At 42.6% G+C, this 19,152-nt stretch overlaps 1 protein-coding gene across 1 annotated transcript; it reads right to left on the reverse strand.

Annotated features, from left to right (window-relative positions):
* Nucleotides 1-4,967: 4,967 nt before the first annotated feature.
* csrp1a (cysteine and glycine-rich protein 1a) lies at nucleotides 4,968-16,424 on the reverse strand. The gene is made up of 6 exons (XM_079493859.1): nucleotides 16,214-16,424; nucleotides 8,674-8,789; nucleotides 6,622-6,790; nucleotides 6,265-6,394; nucleotides 6,028-6,124; nucleotides 4,968-5,318 (listed from the first exon to the last, which is right to left on the reverse strand). Exons 2-6 carry the CDS (start codon nucleotides 8,780-8,782, stop codon nucleotides 5,242-5,244), a joined length of 582 nt encoding a protein of 193 aa, XP_079349985.1. The 5' UTR covers nucleotides 8,783-8,789; nucleotides 16,214-16,424; the 3' UTR covers nucleotides 4,968-5,241.
* Nucleotides 16,425-19,152: the final 2,728 nt, after the last annotated feature.

Here is a 19,152-nt window from a genome sequence, read left to right on the forward strand (position 1 = left end):
ATCCAGACTATGAAGTATGAATAGGCCTTTACTACACCATAGTGGACATGATGTTTCGAGCCTCTCGGTTCTTCATCAGACCAATCTGTCCAATCTTGTGCCTCTGATCTGACCCAGTGGGAGAACAGATAGTCAAAGAATATTATCAGAAAAATGTCCAGTCTGGGAATAAATTCCCTAACAATACATTTCTTCACCAATGTGTTTGTAAAGATGTCTAGTATAAACAAACATCTTTTTTTTTTAGCCCAAGGAGTGTTTTTCGTGCAACACAAAGCTTACAATGTATTCAGAATCATGGAAAACTCCTAGTTTGACCCCTCACATGCTTAAAGCAGAATGCCATTTTGTAAAGTTTGCCTGCATAAGTGCATATAGGTTATTAATGGTACCCCAACTTTCAGCAGCTGTAACAGATATATAGTGAAACTGAATTTCAGTCTTGATGTGTTACTTTTACAAACACATTGGTGAAGAAATATATTGGTAAGGATTTCTTTCTCAAGATTTTGTAATCCCTTGACTAAGAAGAGGCCCCAGAATGGAGTCTCGGGGTACTCTGTGTGTCATTTTGGTTTGTTCAGAGATGTTTAATTCCCTTGCGTGTCTACACAAAGTAGACACTTTCCTTTAAGTCAGCGAGTTTTCGTTGTGATACTGATAGATATACCCTGATGTCACATTGTTCCACTGATCCAAGACGGAACGCAATCCAACGACCGATCATTCAAATAAACACGCCCTGAGAATGCATGTGGCCCACCCATCTGACCACTCAACACGGCCCACCCATCTGACCACTCAACACGGCCCACCCATCTGACCACTCAACACCCACCCATCTGACCACTCAATACCCACCCATCTGACCACTCAACACCCACCCATCTGACCACTCAACACCCACCCATCTGACCACTCAACACCCACCCATCTGACCACTCAACATGGCCCATCCATCTGACCACTCAACACCCACCCATCTGACCACTCAATACCCACCCATCTGACCACTCAACACCCACCCATCTGACCACTCAACACCCACCCATCTGACCACTCAATACCCACCCATCTGACCACTCAACACCCACCCATCTGACCACTCAACACCCACCCATCTGACCACTCAACATGGCCCACCCATCTGACCACTCAACACCCACCCATCTGACCACTCAACACCCACCCATCTGACCACTCAATACCCACCCATCTGACCACTCAACACCCACCCATCTGACCACTCAACACCCACCCATCTGACCACTCAATACCCACCCATCTGACCACTCAACACCCACCCATCTGACCACTCAACACCCACCCATCTGACCACTCAACATGGCCCACCCATCTGACCACTCAACACGGCCCACCCATCTGACCACTCAACACGCCCATCCATCTGACCACTCAACACGCCCATCCATCTGACCACTCAACATGGCCCACCCATCTGACCACTCAACATGGCCCACCCATCTGACCACTCAACACGCCCATCCATCTGACCACTCAACACGCCCACCCATCTGACCACTCAACATGGCCCACCCATCTGACCACTCAACACGGCCCACCCATCTGACCACTCAACATGGCCCACCCATCTGACCACTCAACATGGCCCACCCATCTGACCACTCAACATGGCCCACCCATCTGACCACTCAACATGGCCCACCCATCTGACCACTCAACACGGCCCACCCATCTGACCACTCAACACGCCCATCCATCTGACCACTCAACACGGCCCACCCATCTGACCACTCAACACGCCCATCCATCTGACCACTCAACACGGCCCACCCATCTGACCACTCAACATGGCCCACCCATCTGACCACTCAACATGGCCCACCCATCTGACCACTCAACACGGCCCACCCATCTGACCACTCAACATGGCCCACCCATCTGACCACTCAACATGGCCCACCCATCTGACCACTCAACATGGCCCACCCATCTGACCACTCAACATGGCCCACCCATCTGACCACTCAACACGGCCCACCCATCTGACCACTCAACATGGCCCACCCATCTGACCACTCAACATGGCCCACCCATCTGACCACTCAACACGGCCCATCCATCTGACCACTCAACACGGCAGCAGAAAGGCCGCTGTGAACAGTGGTGGGAAAAGTAGCCTACTCACATTTCTAGTATCAATACTGCAATATAGAAATTATAGAAAGTAAAAGTCCGGAATTCAAAATGCACTTCAAAAGTATTGGCTTCCAAATGTACTGTGCGTACAAATACACATTGTGCAGAATGTCCCATTTCAAGTTTTGTATATATAAATCTTTTGAAAATAACAGATCTACAAGCTCACAATGCATTGCAATGTGACACACTGTGAGCTTGTAGATCGTCTATTTTCAAATTGACAAAATGTAGATAGGGCTGAATTGGGTAATGTACGTTTTGTAATAATAATCAAAATCTAGTAGGTAACTAGTAACTAAAGTTTTCAAATAAATGTAGTGGAGTAGAAGTACTATATTTGGAAATACTCAAATAAAGTACAAATACCACAACCTTGTACTTATTTAAGTAATTCTACTTATTACTTTCCACCTCTTGCCGTAAATATTTTCAAGTAGGCCCTGATCCAGAAAGTCTGAGAAATTTAGACCATGAGGGTGATTCAAAAACACCTTCTAAATCCTGACCCAGGTTTTCTGAAAAACTGGGTCAGTGTGTCGCTTGTCCATCGTCTATTTCCCTGCAAAAGCTTTCCCCATGATAACAGAAAACAGAAAATACACTAGCATGGAGCCCTGAGGGCCTCCACTCAACCATAATGGGGTTTATAAGTGGTTATAAGTAGGCTATATGATGACTCAAACCAGTGTAATACCGTGCCAGAAAGTCCCAGCTATAGCTAACTCCGATCTGCCAGACAAGCCAAGGTGAGGGCGAGGGCGTGCAACGAGTGAGGCTGTAATTGGCCTGACGTGACACATGCTTGTCATCATAGTCACTGCAGTGTTGCGAGGGGGCAGGTCGTTTTGGTGCACCACGTCATTCTTATGTGTGGAATGACTCCAGCGTACATGGTCTTTCCTTGGAATGTTTATATACAATCTCACTCTCACGCTTCTCTCTCTCTATCTCTCTCTCTCTCGCTCTGTCACTCCCAGTATCTGCACACACTCTCTAGGTGTATGCAGATACCCCCCCCCCCCCATACCTGTCTGACATTGTTCACGTCAACATTCTCACCCGGTCTCTTAGGTCTGCCTCCCTGCCCATCTGTCCACCATGGGGTCAAGAGCTTTCAGCCACTCTGCCTCTGGAGCTCCCCCCCCCTGATATAAGGCATTTCAAACCCACCTCAAAACTCACCTGTTGTGAGATTATGGATTAATCTGCTGATCTGTTTTTAACATGTTGTACGGCGACCTCGAGTGCCCTGAAAGGCGCCTTATGAATAAAATGTATTATTATTATTTATTATTATTATTATTATTATTATTATTATGAAAGTTCATTGCTTTCCAATTCAAAACCTATACCCTCACCCCCCTCGCTTTTCTTTTTTTTTTTTAATTTCTAAAAGTGTTCCCATTCAGGAATGTAAGCGCAAAACAAGTCTTGATGGAAAAGCAGTTTCTGTCTCAGAGAAACTGAGAGAATGGATGTAGTTGCATAGCCAGAGAGAGAGAGAGAGAGAGTTGTTTACGTACACTGTAATGCTGACAATGTTATCATCATTCCATTTTATTGTCATCATGCTCATGTTCAGAAAGCAGTGAAGCACAGTACTGTATTCATGAGGAACTTGCCGTAGCTGTGTTATACACGTGTTTGAATGTACATATATAGTAGACCTACAGATTCAGAGGTGAATGTACACATATATAGTAGACCTACAGATTCAGAGGTGAATGTACACATATATAGTAGACCTACAGATTCAGAGGTGAATGTACACATATATAGTAGACCTACAGATTCAGAGGTGAATGTACACATATATAGTAGACCTACAGATTCAGAGGTGAAGTCTAAGGCCTGACTCACACCTTTCGATCTAGCATACAACATTGATGCATGCTAGATGTAAAGAAAGGGGTTGTTTACATCTTGCCCCAATGCATTTCCAATGGAAGTCACATGGTTTGACACAACATTTGTGTTGTACGGCTTTCGGCTGTGTTTCGACTTCCCCCCTCCCCCTCATACAAACCATGTGACTTACATTGGAAATGCATTGGGGCAAGATGTAAACAAACCCTTTCTTTACATCTAGCATGCATCAATGTTGTATGCTAGATCGAAAGGTGTGAGTCAGGCCTTAAACACACTGTAAGAACTGAATGATGAGAGGAATGGAATGTAGCCTATAGGGTCAAAGCAGTACTAATCATAAAACACATTTAAAGTAAGAAAAAGGTCATGTTATATATTATATCCTAAAGCATATCAATGATGAATCACAAGAACTAATGAATCAAGCAGGGATGGGGTAGGTCCATTGTGTGCCCTTTGTTGCTAAATGTGGTATTTAGAACAGATAGTATGTTATTTAGACATATGTTAGGTTTGATGTTTACCTTCCATCAGTTATGTTTTAGGCCATGTGACTCCCATGGTTTGATGACTCCTTCAAAACCGCTCTCAAAGGGCACCTACGGACGGCTGCAATTCGAAACCGTAAAATCTGAATCCCCCCACTGTATATGTTTCTTTTCCCTTTTTACCTCCTTTATGATGAATTCCTGTTCTGTTCTTTGACTATATAGAAGTGTCTATTTGTACGTCTCTAAATGTTTTGATGAATTGAACATGGTGGACCCTCTTGTAAACAAGTGTAATGCTTAATTGGGTCGTCCACTCACAGTTGACAGTCTTTGTATTGAGTTTGTGCTTGAAATGTACTGTAATTCTGCAATCAATCAATCAATGACACAACCTTGTTGCATGGGGGGGGGGGGGTGAATGAGGCCCTAGTACTCTATTTACTCGACTGGTTGATTATCCTGTTGTTTGTTGAGTCGAGTTCATGCCATTTATTTTCTTGCACTTTGTAATTCCGCTGTGAATGTCTGGTGTTTGCTATTAATGCCTACATTTTAACTGTAATATTTCATGTTGTTATACGTGTGCCTTTGCCCTCTGCAGGTAGGTGATGGTAGTGCAGTAGTTTTGGAAGGGGTGACTGTCTGTCCTTGTGTAGTGTGTACATCTCGTGGTAGAGAGCCGCCAGATGTCCATTTACTACTGAGCATGTGCCAGAGCTCCGGCGCCTTGCCCGAAGCCGAATCCCTTGGGACCAAAGTTCTTGGCGTAGCACCCTTGGAAGAAGAGGAAGATGAAAGGCGAGGTCATGATTATAAAAAAGTTGCATTCCTGACATTAGCCGTAGCTGTCAGATTCTCTATGCTGTGTCTACAGCTTTTTCACAACAGGAGGAATTCCTTTGATGCCATGCGAGTTGCAGTGTCTTAACAGTAGCAGTAGGTGGCAGCATACTCTATGCATACAGTAATGTCAGCGTACTGACATTTCTGAGCAGACTGTTTAGCAGTGATGGTGATGGGAAGTAACTACAAGTATATTTACTCAAGTACTGTACTGTACTTAAATACAATTTTTTATACTTTGATACTTCTACTCCATCATACATCTCAGAGGCAAATATTGTACATTTTACTCCGCTGCAGTTACTTGAAAACTTTAGTTACTAGTTACTTGAAAACTTTAGTTACTACTTACTAGTAGTTACTAGGAGATTTGGATTATTTATTAACCACTTCAGCCCCATTTTAACTTTGGCTAAAATATGTTTTATACATTTTAAACTTAATATGATAACTTGGGATATTCTGCATGAATGAGTACTTTTTTACTTTTGGTAAGTATATTTTGATGCTAATACTGATTACCAGACGTTTTACTAGTAACAGAGTGTAGTGTTTCTAGTACACTGTTTGAGTACTTGTTCCACCACTGCTATTTAGTGCGTAGTATGATATTGTAGAGGTAATGATAGTGTTGTGGTACCTTTGCAGTAGATTTCTCCATCCTTGTCGGCTAACGTCGTCGACTCTAAGCCTTTCCCGCACAAGGCACAGCGGAAACACCCATTCTTATGCCACGACTGTAAGCAAATAGAAAATCAGATAAGATAAGAAGTGAAAAATGCATTGTGCACTGCATTTTAGAATATATACACACATAGTGTGTGTGTGTGTGTGTGCACGTGTGTGTGCGTGTGCGTGCACAAGCGTGTTTTCGTACACTCCCGGCTCCAATGACTTTCTCGGCAGCATAGACGGCCTTGCCACAGCGCGGGCAAATGTCTGAGCCTCCAAACCTCTGAGCCATCTTGGATTGGTTTGGGTTGGTGGTCGGGCGGTGAGGGGCGGGCCTGAGAGAGAGAGAGAGAGAGAGAGAGAGAGAGAGAGAGAGAGAGAGAGAGAGAGAGAGAGAGAGAGAGAGAGAGAGAGAGAGAGAGAGAGAGAGAGAGAGAGAGAGAGAGAGAGGGGAGGGTAGAGAGAGAGAGAGAGAGAGAGAGAGAAGCTTGGGAATTTTAGGCGATGGAACAGAATGAGATAAAGGTGCGTGATTGCGTGCGTGCGTGCGTGCGTTACTCACTCGGTGTGTGTAATGCCCAGGGACTCTCCTTTATCCATGCTGAGGGTACCAGCTCCCTGGCCGTAGCCGTAGCCTTTCGGTCCATACTTCTTCCCATAGCAGGCTTTGCAGTAGATCTCGTCCGCGTGAACGGCTACTGTTGTGCTGTCCAGGTTCTTTCTGCAGACCACTACACACGCAGTCACACACACACACACACACACACACGCACACGCACACGCACACACGCACACACACACACACCAGATATCAGAGGGGATGCTATTGTATTCCTTTTATCACCACCTTGGCCCGTAGCACTTGCCGTATAGCCTCGACGACCTTGCAGGCTTATGCAAAGGCTATAGAATATGTAATTTAGATGACATGCTATAGTCAGATTAGTTTACTTATGATCCTTGATGACTATTTCTATGCATTTTATGTATTACCATGTGTTGTTCTTTCTAACTGTAAATCGCTCTGGATTAAGAGCGTCTGCCAAATGCCTAAATTGTAAATCGTAATCGGTGGCTTCTCATCCTTTTCTGGATCATGTTTATTTTAATCATAAATTGATTGTGTTCCAGCTTAAGTGGGATCAATGGAACTAACGTATACATATATATATATATACACTATGTTTTATTTGTCTGTATTTGATTTGATTCGATTTGAAATGTCTGTTTGGAATACAGCCATTTTAATACAGACAATAGGCCTACAAGAAAAATGTGTCATGACATCTTTTTTTTTTTTACATAGTTTATTTTAAAAATTGTTACATTATCATTAAAACCGTAGTGTTTTGCCAATTTGGGGGGAGGGGGAGGGGGGTGGGGTAGGCACTTGCAATACCCTCACGGCCCACCAGTGGGGTCCCGGCCCACAGGTTGAGAACCAGTGCCTCGATATATATGATGGAATGAGTGTTGAAATAATAATATGTTATGTTTTCATATGAATTCCATCACAGGAACAGCCAGTTCCAATCCCCCCGCCCACACACACACACACACACACGCACACACGCACACAGTCCCTGCCGCAACACAAACAAGTCCACTAGTCTCAACTCCATGAACCCACATTTTTTGTATCTAATGGGTTTTGGAGAAAAGAGACCAGGCTGTTTCATGTCTGAATGAACCCATGTTTTATACTTTCTTACCCTTTAATTATTCTTAAACCAACACGGTTTTTAAAGTGGTTTATTTCAGTGCCTGCTATGTCACTTGGCCTTACTTTTAACCACTTGAGCCACATGTACGTCATCTTACCACAAATTGGGGGGAGGGGGGGGTAGCTGATCTACACGCTCAAAACACACCGTAATGTGACGTGTTGTGAGCTTGTAAATCTGCTTTGCACATTTTTTTTTACAATGACATGCCCAAAATAGGCATGCCACGTTGAAAGTGTTTAAATTGAGTATGTTGCCACGTCGTAGCCCAAATACAATCAGAATGTTGTTTTTGCAATTTGCACAGGCAAGGGATTTTATTTGGTCATGTTTAGTTATTTAGTTGTTTCATTGTGTTATTAGAATTGCAATTGTATACATTATTTTATAAATAACAGCATAACAACTATTGTGGACACTAAATTATGTATTATAGGAACAATATAGAGCAAAAAGTACTCAAATGCTTTACTTAAGTAAAAGTATCAATACTGCAATGTAGAAATACTCTGTTACAAGTGGAGTAGAAGTAAAAGTATTGAAAACTGGAAATGCTCCACTAAAGTAAAAAATACCTCAAAATTGTACTTAAGAACAGTAGTTAATGTACTTAGTTACTTAGTTCACGCTGATTGATTTATTGATCGATCGATCGATTTATTGATTGATTGATCATTTTATTTCAAAGCATTTAGAATGGGTACATTTCAGACGAAAGCACAAGTCAATACAAAAAGTGCTACTTTGAGGACGAAACCATGGGTTTCTCCATTGATATACAGTAAAGCCTTTATGAAAGGTCATTGGGTATACAGTATGAATAATAATATATAGTGACATGTCACAGTGGTGACACAATGACAGGAAGCCTGGGGGAGGGGTTTACTCACTGCACAGGAAGCAGGACTTGTGGAAGCTCCGCCCATCACACTGAACCTCCTCAGCGTGGTAGACTGTCTTCTGACAGCAGCCACACCGGTTTCCTCCTCCTAACGGCATCCTGGCGCTACACACACACACACGCGCACACACACGCGCACACACACGCACACACCGTTACAAATGGAGTGACACGTTGATAAATTAATATACAATTCTGATGAATTGAATATGAATGGAAATGGAAACAGACCATAGAGCCTTTCTTGGGGTTTAAATCCTCTTAGCAGACCTTGTATTGAACTGTATTGGACTTTCCTGTGCCTTTTTTTGGCAAACTGTTAATAAAGTATTCAGTCAATCAAACTAAGGAGTTCCTGTAGGCTGGTTTTAGTTGTTTGTGTTTCCTGTGAACAGCAAATAATGGTTCCTGTTTTGTATACCTGATTCATTTTGTTGTATCATGTTCTGTGGCATTTAATGAAGATGACTTGTTGAAATGTGTTGTCAGGTCGGGTCGATCCCTGGAATCCAGCCCATATCTACCCAGAGTGTCCCTGTGGTCGGGTCGGGCTGATCCCTGGAATCCAGCCCATATCTACCCAGAGTTTCCCTGTGGTCGGGTCGGGCCGATCCCTGGAATCCAGCCCATATCTACCCAGAGTTTCCCTGTGGTCGGGTCGGGCCGATCCCTGGAATCCAGCCCATATCTACCCAGAGTTTCCCTGTGGTCGGGTCGGGCCGATCCCTGGAATCCAGCCCATATCTACCCAGAGTTTCCCTGTGGTCGGGTCGGGCTGATCCCTGGAATCCAGCCCATATCTACCCAGAGTGTCCCTGTGGTCGGGTCAGGTCGGGCTGATCCCTGGAATCCAGCCCATATCTACCCAGAGTTTCCCTGTGGTCGGGTCGGGCTGATCCCTGGAATCCAGCCCATATCTACCCAGAGTTTCCCAGCATGACGCTCCCATTACATTCTTGTGATGCGTGTCCACATCCACATTCACAGTCAGTCTACTACAGCAAGCCTACCCCCACCAAACCTTTCTATGTAATGAGATCGCCTTTGCTTGTCTAGAGACCACTGGTTCCCATTTTATTTTTCCTACATTAAAATACACATATTTCTTATGTTTTTCTTGAAATAAATGACCGGCATCTTTGATTTTCCGGTTGAAGAGTGACCTTCAAAGATGATTTGTACCAAATGTCACGCTTGTATCACCATTTGAATGATTCTCCCAAAATATGGCTGTTAGCCGCTGTGCTATAATTTGTACACTCGAATGTAAATGCATGGACCATGTAAATGTATCTAGCCAATTACACCTATGTAATGGCACACATTCTTATAAGACGGGTAGGGGTGGGCGATATGGTGATAAATATCGTTGAGATGTCAATGTCTCCATGATATGCCTTTTCTATATAATATATCGTGATACAGTGAATGCACATTCTATGATTTGCAGTGCTATACGTTAATTTATACTTCTGTAGAACGACGGTTTCATTAGCCAAAATTAATACGTTTTGGTCGAAATGATCTGTTACTCCTTTTTCTTTTTGTTTTTGTTTACCTTGTAGGTGGTTATACTATTAAGTAACTTGAAAAATAACCATGAAAATGGCATGAAATAATATCGTGATAATACCGTGTATTCAAATCGCCCACCCCTAAAGAGGGTTTGTCAAGCAACCGACGATAGCTGACACAACTCAGACCGGTGTGTTTCAATAGTGTTAATGTTGCAACATACACACACACAACTCAAACACACACTAAACACTCATTTGGTCAGTTTTAGTCAGACCTTAGGCCAGGTTATAAACCTAGAAAAAGAAAGATAGAAAGATAAACAGAAACAACAATATAAATTAACGACAATATATTTGTCATGCTACCTACTGTACACCGTCGAATAAAGCTCGCTAGGAAATGACGAAGGCAGCAATAACACAGGAACTATAGTGACACTGACTCATCCGTACAATGAGCATCTCCTTGTCTCTATTTGATATGGGTTGGGTTTCTATGCATCTGGGGGTGTTATAGCGTCTGTTGATTAATCATGTGACTGGTGTATTGTCTGACCTGACCTCAAAATTTAAAAAAATCTTCTAAATCCTCCACTTTTCTGAAATAAATATTTTCACGATTTTTCAAAAATAGCAGACCTACAAGCTCATAGCGCACCACTCGGTGGCGCACTATGAGCTTGTAGGTCTGCTATTTTTCAATAGCTAAATTATAACAATAACCCTAACACCAAAAGGGGTTCCTCTTCTAGCAGTTCTCTCTGTCTCTTCCCTGATCTATAATCAATCAACAGGCTCTCAGCTGACTCTCGTTTGTAAAGTCCACACAACTCAGGCCTGCTGTGGATCTCAAACTATGCACACATTTTATTACTAACATGGCCAGAATAGGTTTCAAAATACTTTTAATTACGTACCGTATAAAGCTTTACATGCAGGGCTGACCCCGCTGTATATTATTGTGCAGAGCAGCTGCACTCTTGCATGTTTGTTGGCACTCTTCTCTAGATTGGAGGGTGCCAAAGTACTGTAGTGTAGAGGAGGAGGAGTGTTTGTTCCTGTTATTTAGCATTTTCATTGGATGTGTTTGGCGCTTGAAATATGTATATTGACTGGTATTTATTGAAAATACGTTTAAAAGCCTGGCAGTAGGTAATTGCAGAGCAACTCATGGGCCTCGGGCTTGCCTTTGTATGAGTCAATTGATACCAATTACTCTGATTGTGCTTGGTTTGTCTGTTTAAGAGCCGGCATGCTGCAGGTGAGATGTTCAGTTTGACTTGAGGCTAGCCAAGGACTGTCTAAAGAGGACGAGATGCGAAGACCGTAGGGCGACGCCATGTTGCTTATGGTGCTCCATGGAAGGAAAGAAACATGCGCAGTTGAGACCAAGGAAGCTGAACGCGGAAGTGTTGGCTGCATATAGCCCATGATTGCGCATGTTTCTTTCCTTCCATGGAGCACCATAAGCAACATGGCGTCGCCCTTACGGTCTTCGCGTCTCGTCCTCTTTAGACAGTCCTTGAGGCTAGCCAGGAAGAACATCAGGGGAGAGCTGCCAGCCAGGGCCTCATGAAAGGAGGCGTAGCCTGTTGGCACAACTTGGCAGTATTTTTAAGGGCCTGTTTGTTGTTTTCTAAAGTTTAGAATGTTTTCAAGTGTTCATTTAATTTCCTATTTTTGTAACATTGTTTTTGTCTAGTATTATTTATTTTTTGTATTTGTCGCCGTCTTGCACTGACTGTTGATTTTTTTTTCTTTGTAAATAAAATACCCAAAATGAATTTGTGGACCCGTCTGCTTTGTGGAGCCTCGAGCCATTGGCCAGGCTTTCCACAGTGGAGCCTTGGCAAAAATAATGCCAGGATGAAACTCATTGTCTCCACTATACAGTCAGGGACCACCCTGCGTCTATACATTTATGGAAGGATGATTGTTATTGCTTAAACATGTAACGAAAAACATAATATGCCATTTAGTTGTTAAAAACTTACATAGTACTGCTTTAACGATACAGAAATGAGATTGTAAGTGTGAGACATTTATCATTAATAGGTCACAACCATATAGTTACTGTGCGCCTGCAGCTACATTGTGACACTGTGTCTGTTTGTAAAAGCTCAAGGACGGTCGCTGTATTAATAGAGCCTCACTGAGAATAATACACAATATGGCCCTCATTTATCAACGCCAAAATATGGGCGAAATTTTCGGCATTTATCATTCCAGCGTGAACTTCAACTTTGGCGTGCGCCCGTCCAAATATCACGTCAGGGAGCTGTCGTAGGCTTTGTCAGCATTGACAAGCGTAGCAGCATTGACTGACCAGCTGACAGGCTGTCACAGGCATCTAAACCTATGTTGCCTATTCACTTCTAAAATGTATATAAAACTAATACATATTATACACATATAAATATATTTTGTATTGTCATATGAAATTGGTAATTGGGGCGGGCAGCGAGGCGAGCAGGGGAAACTTTTTTTATTGGCTTTCCATAATGCAACTATGGTTTCCATACGTTGTTTGGTCGTATTGCAGTTGTTCATGTCGCAAAACGAGGGCGAGGCTTGATTTCAGACATAGGGCGTGCCAGATTGATTTCAGCCGTCACATTTATCAACGCTAGGAACGAAATTAAGCAAGGATCAGAATGCCGTGCCGACGCTCGAATTTGAGGCAGATTTTACACTCCATTGATAAATGAGGGCCTATGTGTTTGAGCTTATCAGACTTGTCAAGACACCTGACACACTTGGATCTGTTTATCAGAGTACATTTCCCAAAACGACATGTGATTGTGCTCCATTCTCACACGACTTCTCTCACCAAGTAGTACTGTATATATAAAAAAACAGACCCGTCTGTCTGCTTACAGACGGACAGACAGGCCAGCAGCACCGCCCCAGACACCACTCAGTTCACACGGGTGTGATTTTTATAGTTAACCAGTTTTTCAGGGCAGCCTACTGATCACACCAGCCAATTAAGTACCATGAAAATCTAAACATCCATTTTCAAATAGTTTCGCTAACAAACACTCTTGCTTGCGACTAAAACTCTCAATCAAATCATTATCGTTATTGCCACAAAATTAACAACGTGCTTTCCTCACAGGGACACCCAAAGTGGCTTTCTCTGCTGGTTATTGCAGAGGTTTCCAAACGTATTCATGTCAAGGACCCCCAAATTGACGCTAATTAGCCTGCGGACCCCCCATTTCAAAAGGTATTCCAGGATAAGAGAAGATTTGTACGGCTCTAGCAGTGATTCTCAACCCGTTTAATATCAAGGACCCCCAGTTGACATGCATTAGTCTACGGACCCCCATTTAATGGCATCTCTATCTCTGGGACCCCCATTTCTTATTGTAAATTTAACTCTGAAATTTAACTCTGATTTGGTTCCATTTGTACACTCTCAGAGTTACAGACCCATAAGGGTCCATTTGGTTCCAAACTATCATTTAGCTGGGGACCCCCTGGAACTCCCTCAAGGACCCCACTTTAGGAACCACTGGGTTATTGGACTGCAGGAGATGTTGGACCCTTCAACACTGAAACCACACTGATCTACAGTGCAGTCCAACAAAAACACAGGTACAGTAGCCTACTAATGCTAATTTCACCTCCTGTAATATAATAAACATTTGTTAACTCTCTGTCTAAATCTGGTCAAGATTATTGGCCGCCCATGCATTTCATGTTGTATGTCATTTCCATTATTATTCAAAGTCAAAGTCATATGATTTGTCACACACGTTACCGCAGTGAAATTTGTTCTCCGCATTTGACCCATCTCTTGGAGCGGTGAGCTGCAGCCAAGGAGCGGTGAGCTGCAGCCGTGCCGCGCTCGGGAATCAATTGATTAGTAGATTTGACCCCCCAATCCAACCCTTTGATCCTGAGTGCCAAGCAGGGAGGCATTGGGTCCCATTTTTACAGTCTTTGGTATGACCCGGCCGGGGATCGAACCCCAACCTCCCAGTTTCAGGGCGGACACTCTAACCACAAGGCCACTGTCTGGTCAGTAAAGCTAAAGATATATTTTATATATTAAGTATACATTTGTATATATTATATTCTTAACCCGTTGAGACCCGAGTATGATTCTACAAATCGTCTTTGTCGGGTGGAAACCAATACCGTTACTTTTCAGGATTCAAATTCAGAAGGTGCAAAGCACAGAGCTGTCTTTTTCTTTCTCAGAAACTCTTGACTGTAAGTTGTACAGTACGTGGTCCTTAATTATTATATCATTGTGTCTTCACTGCACCCGTGAGAGGAGTCTATACTACTTCAGATTCACCGCTTTTTTTTTAAAAAAGATTTGTTTTTGGTCTTTATTGATATAGTCATTAGTGAAGACAGACAGGAAAGTGGGAGGGAGAGAAGGGGAGAGACATGCAGCAAAGGTCGTCATGAACGGGACTCGAACACGCGACACGCTGTCAGGCTAGAGCCTATATGTGGCATGCGCCTGGACCACTTGGCCAGCGGGCGCCCCAGATTCACCGCTTTTGATCATCGCAGTTCTCAGCACACAGGTGTCCACCTTTACCACGTTCAGGCCTGATGTCGAAATTTAAAAAGATGTCTTCTAAATCATGACAATTTTCTGAAAGATTTGAGGCACATTTTAACGATTTAAAAAAAATAGCAGACCTAGATCTGCTATTTTTCAATAGCTAAATTATAACATAATGTATGTAACACCAAAAGGGGTTCCCGCTCAAAATGGGTTAATGACAAGAGGCTCATGTTTAATTATGAGCATAATGATGATGGAGATCACATACAGTAGCTGTTTCTCATGCTATCCTGGTGGAAATGGGTCAGGGGGATGTGGTGTACCTGCTATCTACCCTCAGGTTAACCGTTATGGCATGTAGGCCTACAGTTATGGTGGTTATAATGAAAGCACCTTCAGTGGCGTCCTGCTCTTCCCTTTATGAGGTGATTCTGACATGATCTTACCTATGTGACATCATGTCCAATCTTCCGCTGTAGTCTGAAAACCCACCTTTTCAGACTCCATCATGGCCCATAGCACTTATCCTACCCCCTTAGATAGCACTTTTTAGACTTAGATAGCATTTGAAACAGACTTATAGCATGTCATGTAGACAGCACAATAATTGCATTGTATGTAGTCATAGCACCTCATAGTACATATGTATAGCATAGTATAGTATATATGTATAGATATGTTCTAGTTATGTTCTTAGCTTACGCATGTTTCATGATAAATGCATTTTATATAATGTAATGTATTCCCATGCTTTTGTTCTTGCCTAATGTAAATCGCTCTGGATTAAGAGCGTCTAAATGCCTAAATTGTAATTGTAATTGTATGTCATGATGATGCAATGATGATGATTAATTGTATTCGACAATTCATTTCAAACACTGCTGAAATTGTACTTATTTTGTTGTTGTTATTGAATGAATAAATTGAGCATCTTGCGGGACTTCTCCATCTGATACTTGGTCATCATAGTGTCTCTATAGAAGTATACAGTAGCATATCGGTCAGGAGGACCATTCACAAATTACGATCTATTTTGAAAAGCTAGATAAACTAGAAATCTTAAAACAGTGAAAGACCAGGAAGGTGTGTAATGTTTGAAACAAATCAGGAAGTGATGTGTGTGAGAGTGATGTGAATGCTACCTTATTGAATAAAACTGACCAGTGATCAGCAGCATTGTGGCAGAGAAAAACCTTTACCCCTATACTCCTACAAACTTAACCACCGTAATAGGTGATGCAGCTTGTTGTTGTTTTACTGCTTCCCTGTTTGAAAAAGGTATGAACTCTTGTTCATAACAAATACACATGCAAAGACATACAGTCTACCCTGGTCTGATGTCTAGAGTTAGTTTATTGAAAGGTTTCACACTGGCAAGAATTATAAACTACTTTTTTTCTGGTTTTCCTGTGTAGATAAAATCATGTGACAGAGAGAAAGTGACTGAGCAAAAGTAAATAGAGGTTTTGTGTGGTGCCTACCTGTGTTATGAAAATAGCTTCAGGGCTGTTGTTTGACTCCCAAGTCCAAGCGGTCCAACAGTCCTGTAGGGAGATAACTTTGTCCAATCTTTGGTGAGGTTCGGATTGTGTGGAAGAACCCAAGTAGCTTTTTGTGAGACCACGGTTCTTGTTTTGATAGCAGCTGAGTTAGTCAAACATGTCTAAACTTGATAGTCAAAGAAAGCAAACTCTAGTGGTGCTGTAGGCTATGTGCCTCACTGTGCTGTGCTCCACCAAAGTTACAGAAGTGAGAGGAGGGTGGAGTCTTGCTGCTTCCCTCAGTCTGTAACTAGAGAGAGACCGCAACACATACAGGCTGTGAATGTAGATTGTAGAGGGTTTGTTCGAGAGAGGGGGAGAGAGAGAGAGAGAGAGAGAGAGGGGGAGAGAGAGAGAGAGAGAGGGGGGAGGGGGGGGGGGGGAGAGAGAGAGAGACGTCTGTCTGACAGACAGACAGACAGACAGACAGACAGACAGACAGACAGACAGAGGACCAACTGGGGAATGAATGTGCAAGTAAAAACCTTTGTGAATGACTTGCAGTTAAAAACATTAAACAAAAAATAAGATAGGCCTATAGTGAGCACAGCAAGTGAAACAGAATTACAATGTAGAAGCAAATAACGGGAAGTGTAGGTAGATGCTATAGATGGCGTCATGAGTGCAGGGCAGAGTTCCTCTCCCCTCCTCCTCTGAGTCCAAGCTAATGCTGGGTTCTGGAAAAGAATGTCATGCACCACTGATATGCACACGTATGAGGAGAACTGGGTGAAGATGGAAGTCTTTGAGGCATGTGTTATACTGTTTGTTTTTTAGTCGTAGTTCTCTCGTTTGCAGCCTGTGCTACCCCTGGACAACGATACACCGACCTCATAGCCTACCTGAGCCGGCCCTATACTTTAGTTCAGAGGTTTTCAAACCAATGACCCCAAATTTGATATAAATTGGACCCCCGTAACTCTGAGAATGTACAAATGGAACTGAATGGACCTACAGTATTTGGGACAGGTCCATTTTGTTCCTAACTATAATCAATCATTTAGCTGAGGAACCCCTTGAACACCTCCAAGGACCCCTGTGGTGGGTTCCCGGACCCCACATTAATAAAAAGTGCTTTAGGTACAGTATCATATCATATCAACAGGACAATTATAGGCTACATTTCCATATTCCATGTTGGACTTTTTGTTTTGTTGCTTTTGTTTTTCTCACCACATTGCCTTGAACAGTAAGGCGGGAGCAAGCGGTCAAGCTTCTGACGTTAGAGATGATTGAGATAACCGACTGTGATAACTTATAGGCTATTAACTGTTTGTGCCAGAATAGTATTGAGTGAGGTTCCCTGACTATATACTGTATTATCTATGACAAAAAGCTAACCTTTAACCTTTCGTGGCCGTAGGGAGTATTTAAAATTACCATTAAAGGTCAGCTGTGTGAACTATAACGATGTCCTCTGCATTCAAATGGGCTTTGGTTTCCCTCTGCCGCCACAATGTGGCCATTCTGGGTACAGAACAAGTAAAATATGTCTACATTGCAAATTGAAATCAAATAAATGTTTAACTGGTTAATTTTTCCCCTTTCCCCGATTAATCTGTAGGACACTTGGCTGGCTGTCCGCATGCCCCTACAGTAGTAGACAAGGCTACACACAAAATGTAAAAAAGAAAACATGTAATTTAAAGTTGTTCGATTATTAAGGGACCAAGCCCGAAGGGACTTCTTGGTCCCTTATTGTATTTGTCTGTTTTTTTTCTTTTTCTCCTTATTCTTCCGGCAAAAATAGCAGTTCTGGCTGAACCTGGATGTCCAGGAAATAGTCCAGTAAAGTAAAAGAAAGTTCTATACAGTAGGCCTACTGTAAGTACAGTGCTTGAGTACATAGTTACTCTAGTCTACACCACTGACAGTGACGTTGTGTGATAACTGTATCACATCGCCACAAACAAGGTGGGATAGAATGGGGTACAACTCCTGTGCCAGGTATATTAATTCATTATTTATTTATTTGAACAAATATACCATAAAAAGTGTTGATGTCAGTGCTGTCAGTAATTGAAGCAGTATGACCAGGCCCGTGTCCTATCACCCTTAGACATGCTTTTTACATCAAATTGGTCCAAAAATGAGTCTGTGAGTCAGAGAGAAGAGATAACAAATACTCCTTCACTCTCCGCCATTCCCCGAAATTAAACATGACCTCACCTCACCTCTCTGTCTGAGAATGCGCTGAATGTGTTTCTATTTTGATCCATACTGTTTAGTTTGCTCAATGGTTCACTTTTTACATAATGAGCTGATGTTTAGGCCTAGATCTCAAACTTTGAGAGTGCCAATTTTTCCCCTAGTTAGAATCATTTTCCTACAGTACATTTTTCTAACAGGAGCATGAAATTAATTTCACATGGACATACTCTCTTTGACCATCACACAGTCAAATCGGTGATTTGATTGATTCTGTCAGGCTGCATTAAGCCTATGTGGTATGTGCCTCAACCACAAGGCCGCATCGGCACCCTGGCCTTTACTATCCTTCAACATACATAGCAACGTCTGTGTCAAGCTTTTCCTAACACATCTTACTTATTATTCGGTGGTACTACTGTACTGTACACTGATATAACTGATATTAATTATAAAATGTAAGATTTGCATCTGCATTGCACCATGACTGTAAATGTGGACCCTTGCAAAAAATAGAAGATCTACAAACTTCCAATGTTTGAGTTGTTACCTTTTTGCCACCCTCTAGCTTTCTTTGCCGTCTCGAGGCTGAGAAGAAGGCTGACCCACGTAGACCAGCTCTGGCCTCGCAAATGCAGAGCAGCTGTACTCCTGCATGGAGGAAGAGGACACGATTTCTGTATTCTGATGCCATTGTCACCACTACCCACTCCAGGCAATGTCGACATGAA

This window comes from Electrona antarctica (genome assembly GCF_951216825.1).
Source record: "Electrona antarctica genome assembly, chromosome: 2".
Taxonomy (NCBI): domain Eukaryota; kingdom Metazoa; phylum Chordata; class Actinopteri; order Myctophiformes; family Myctophidae; genus Electrona; species Electrona antarctica.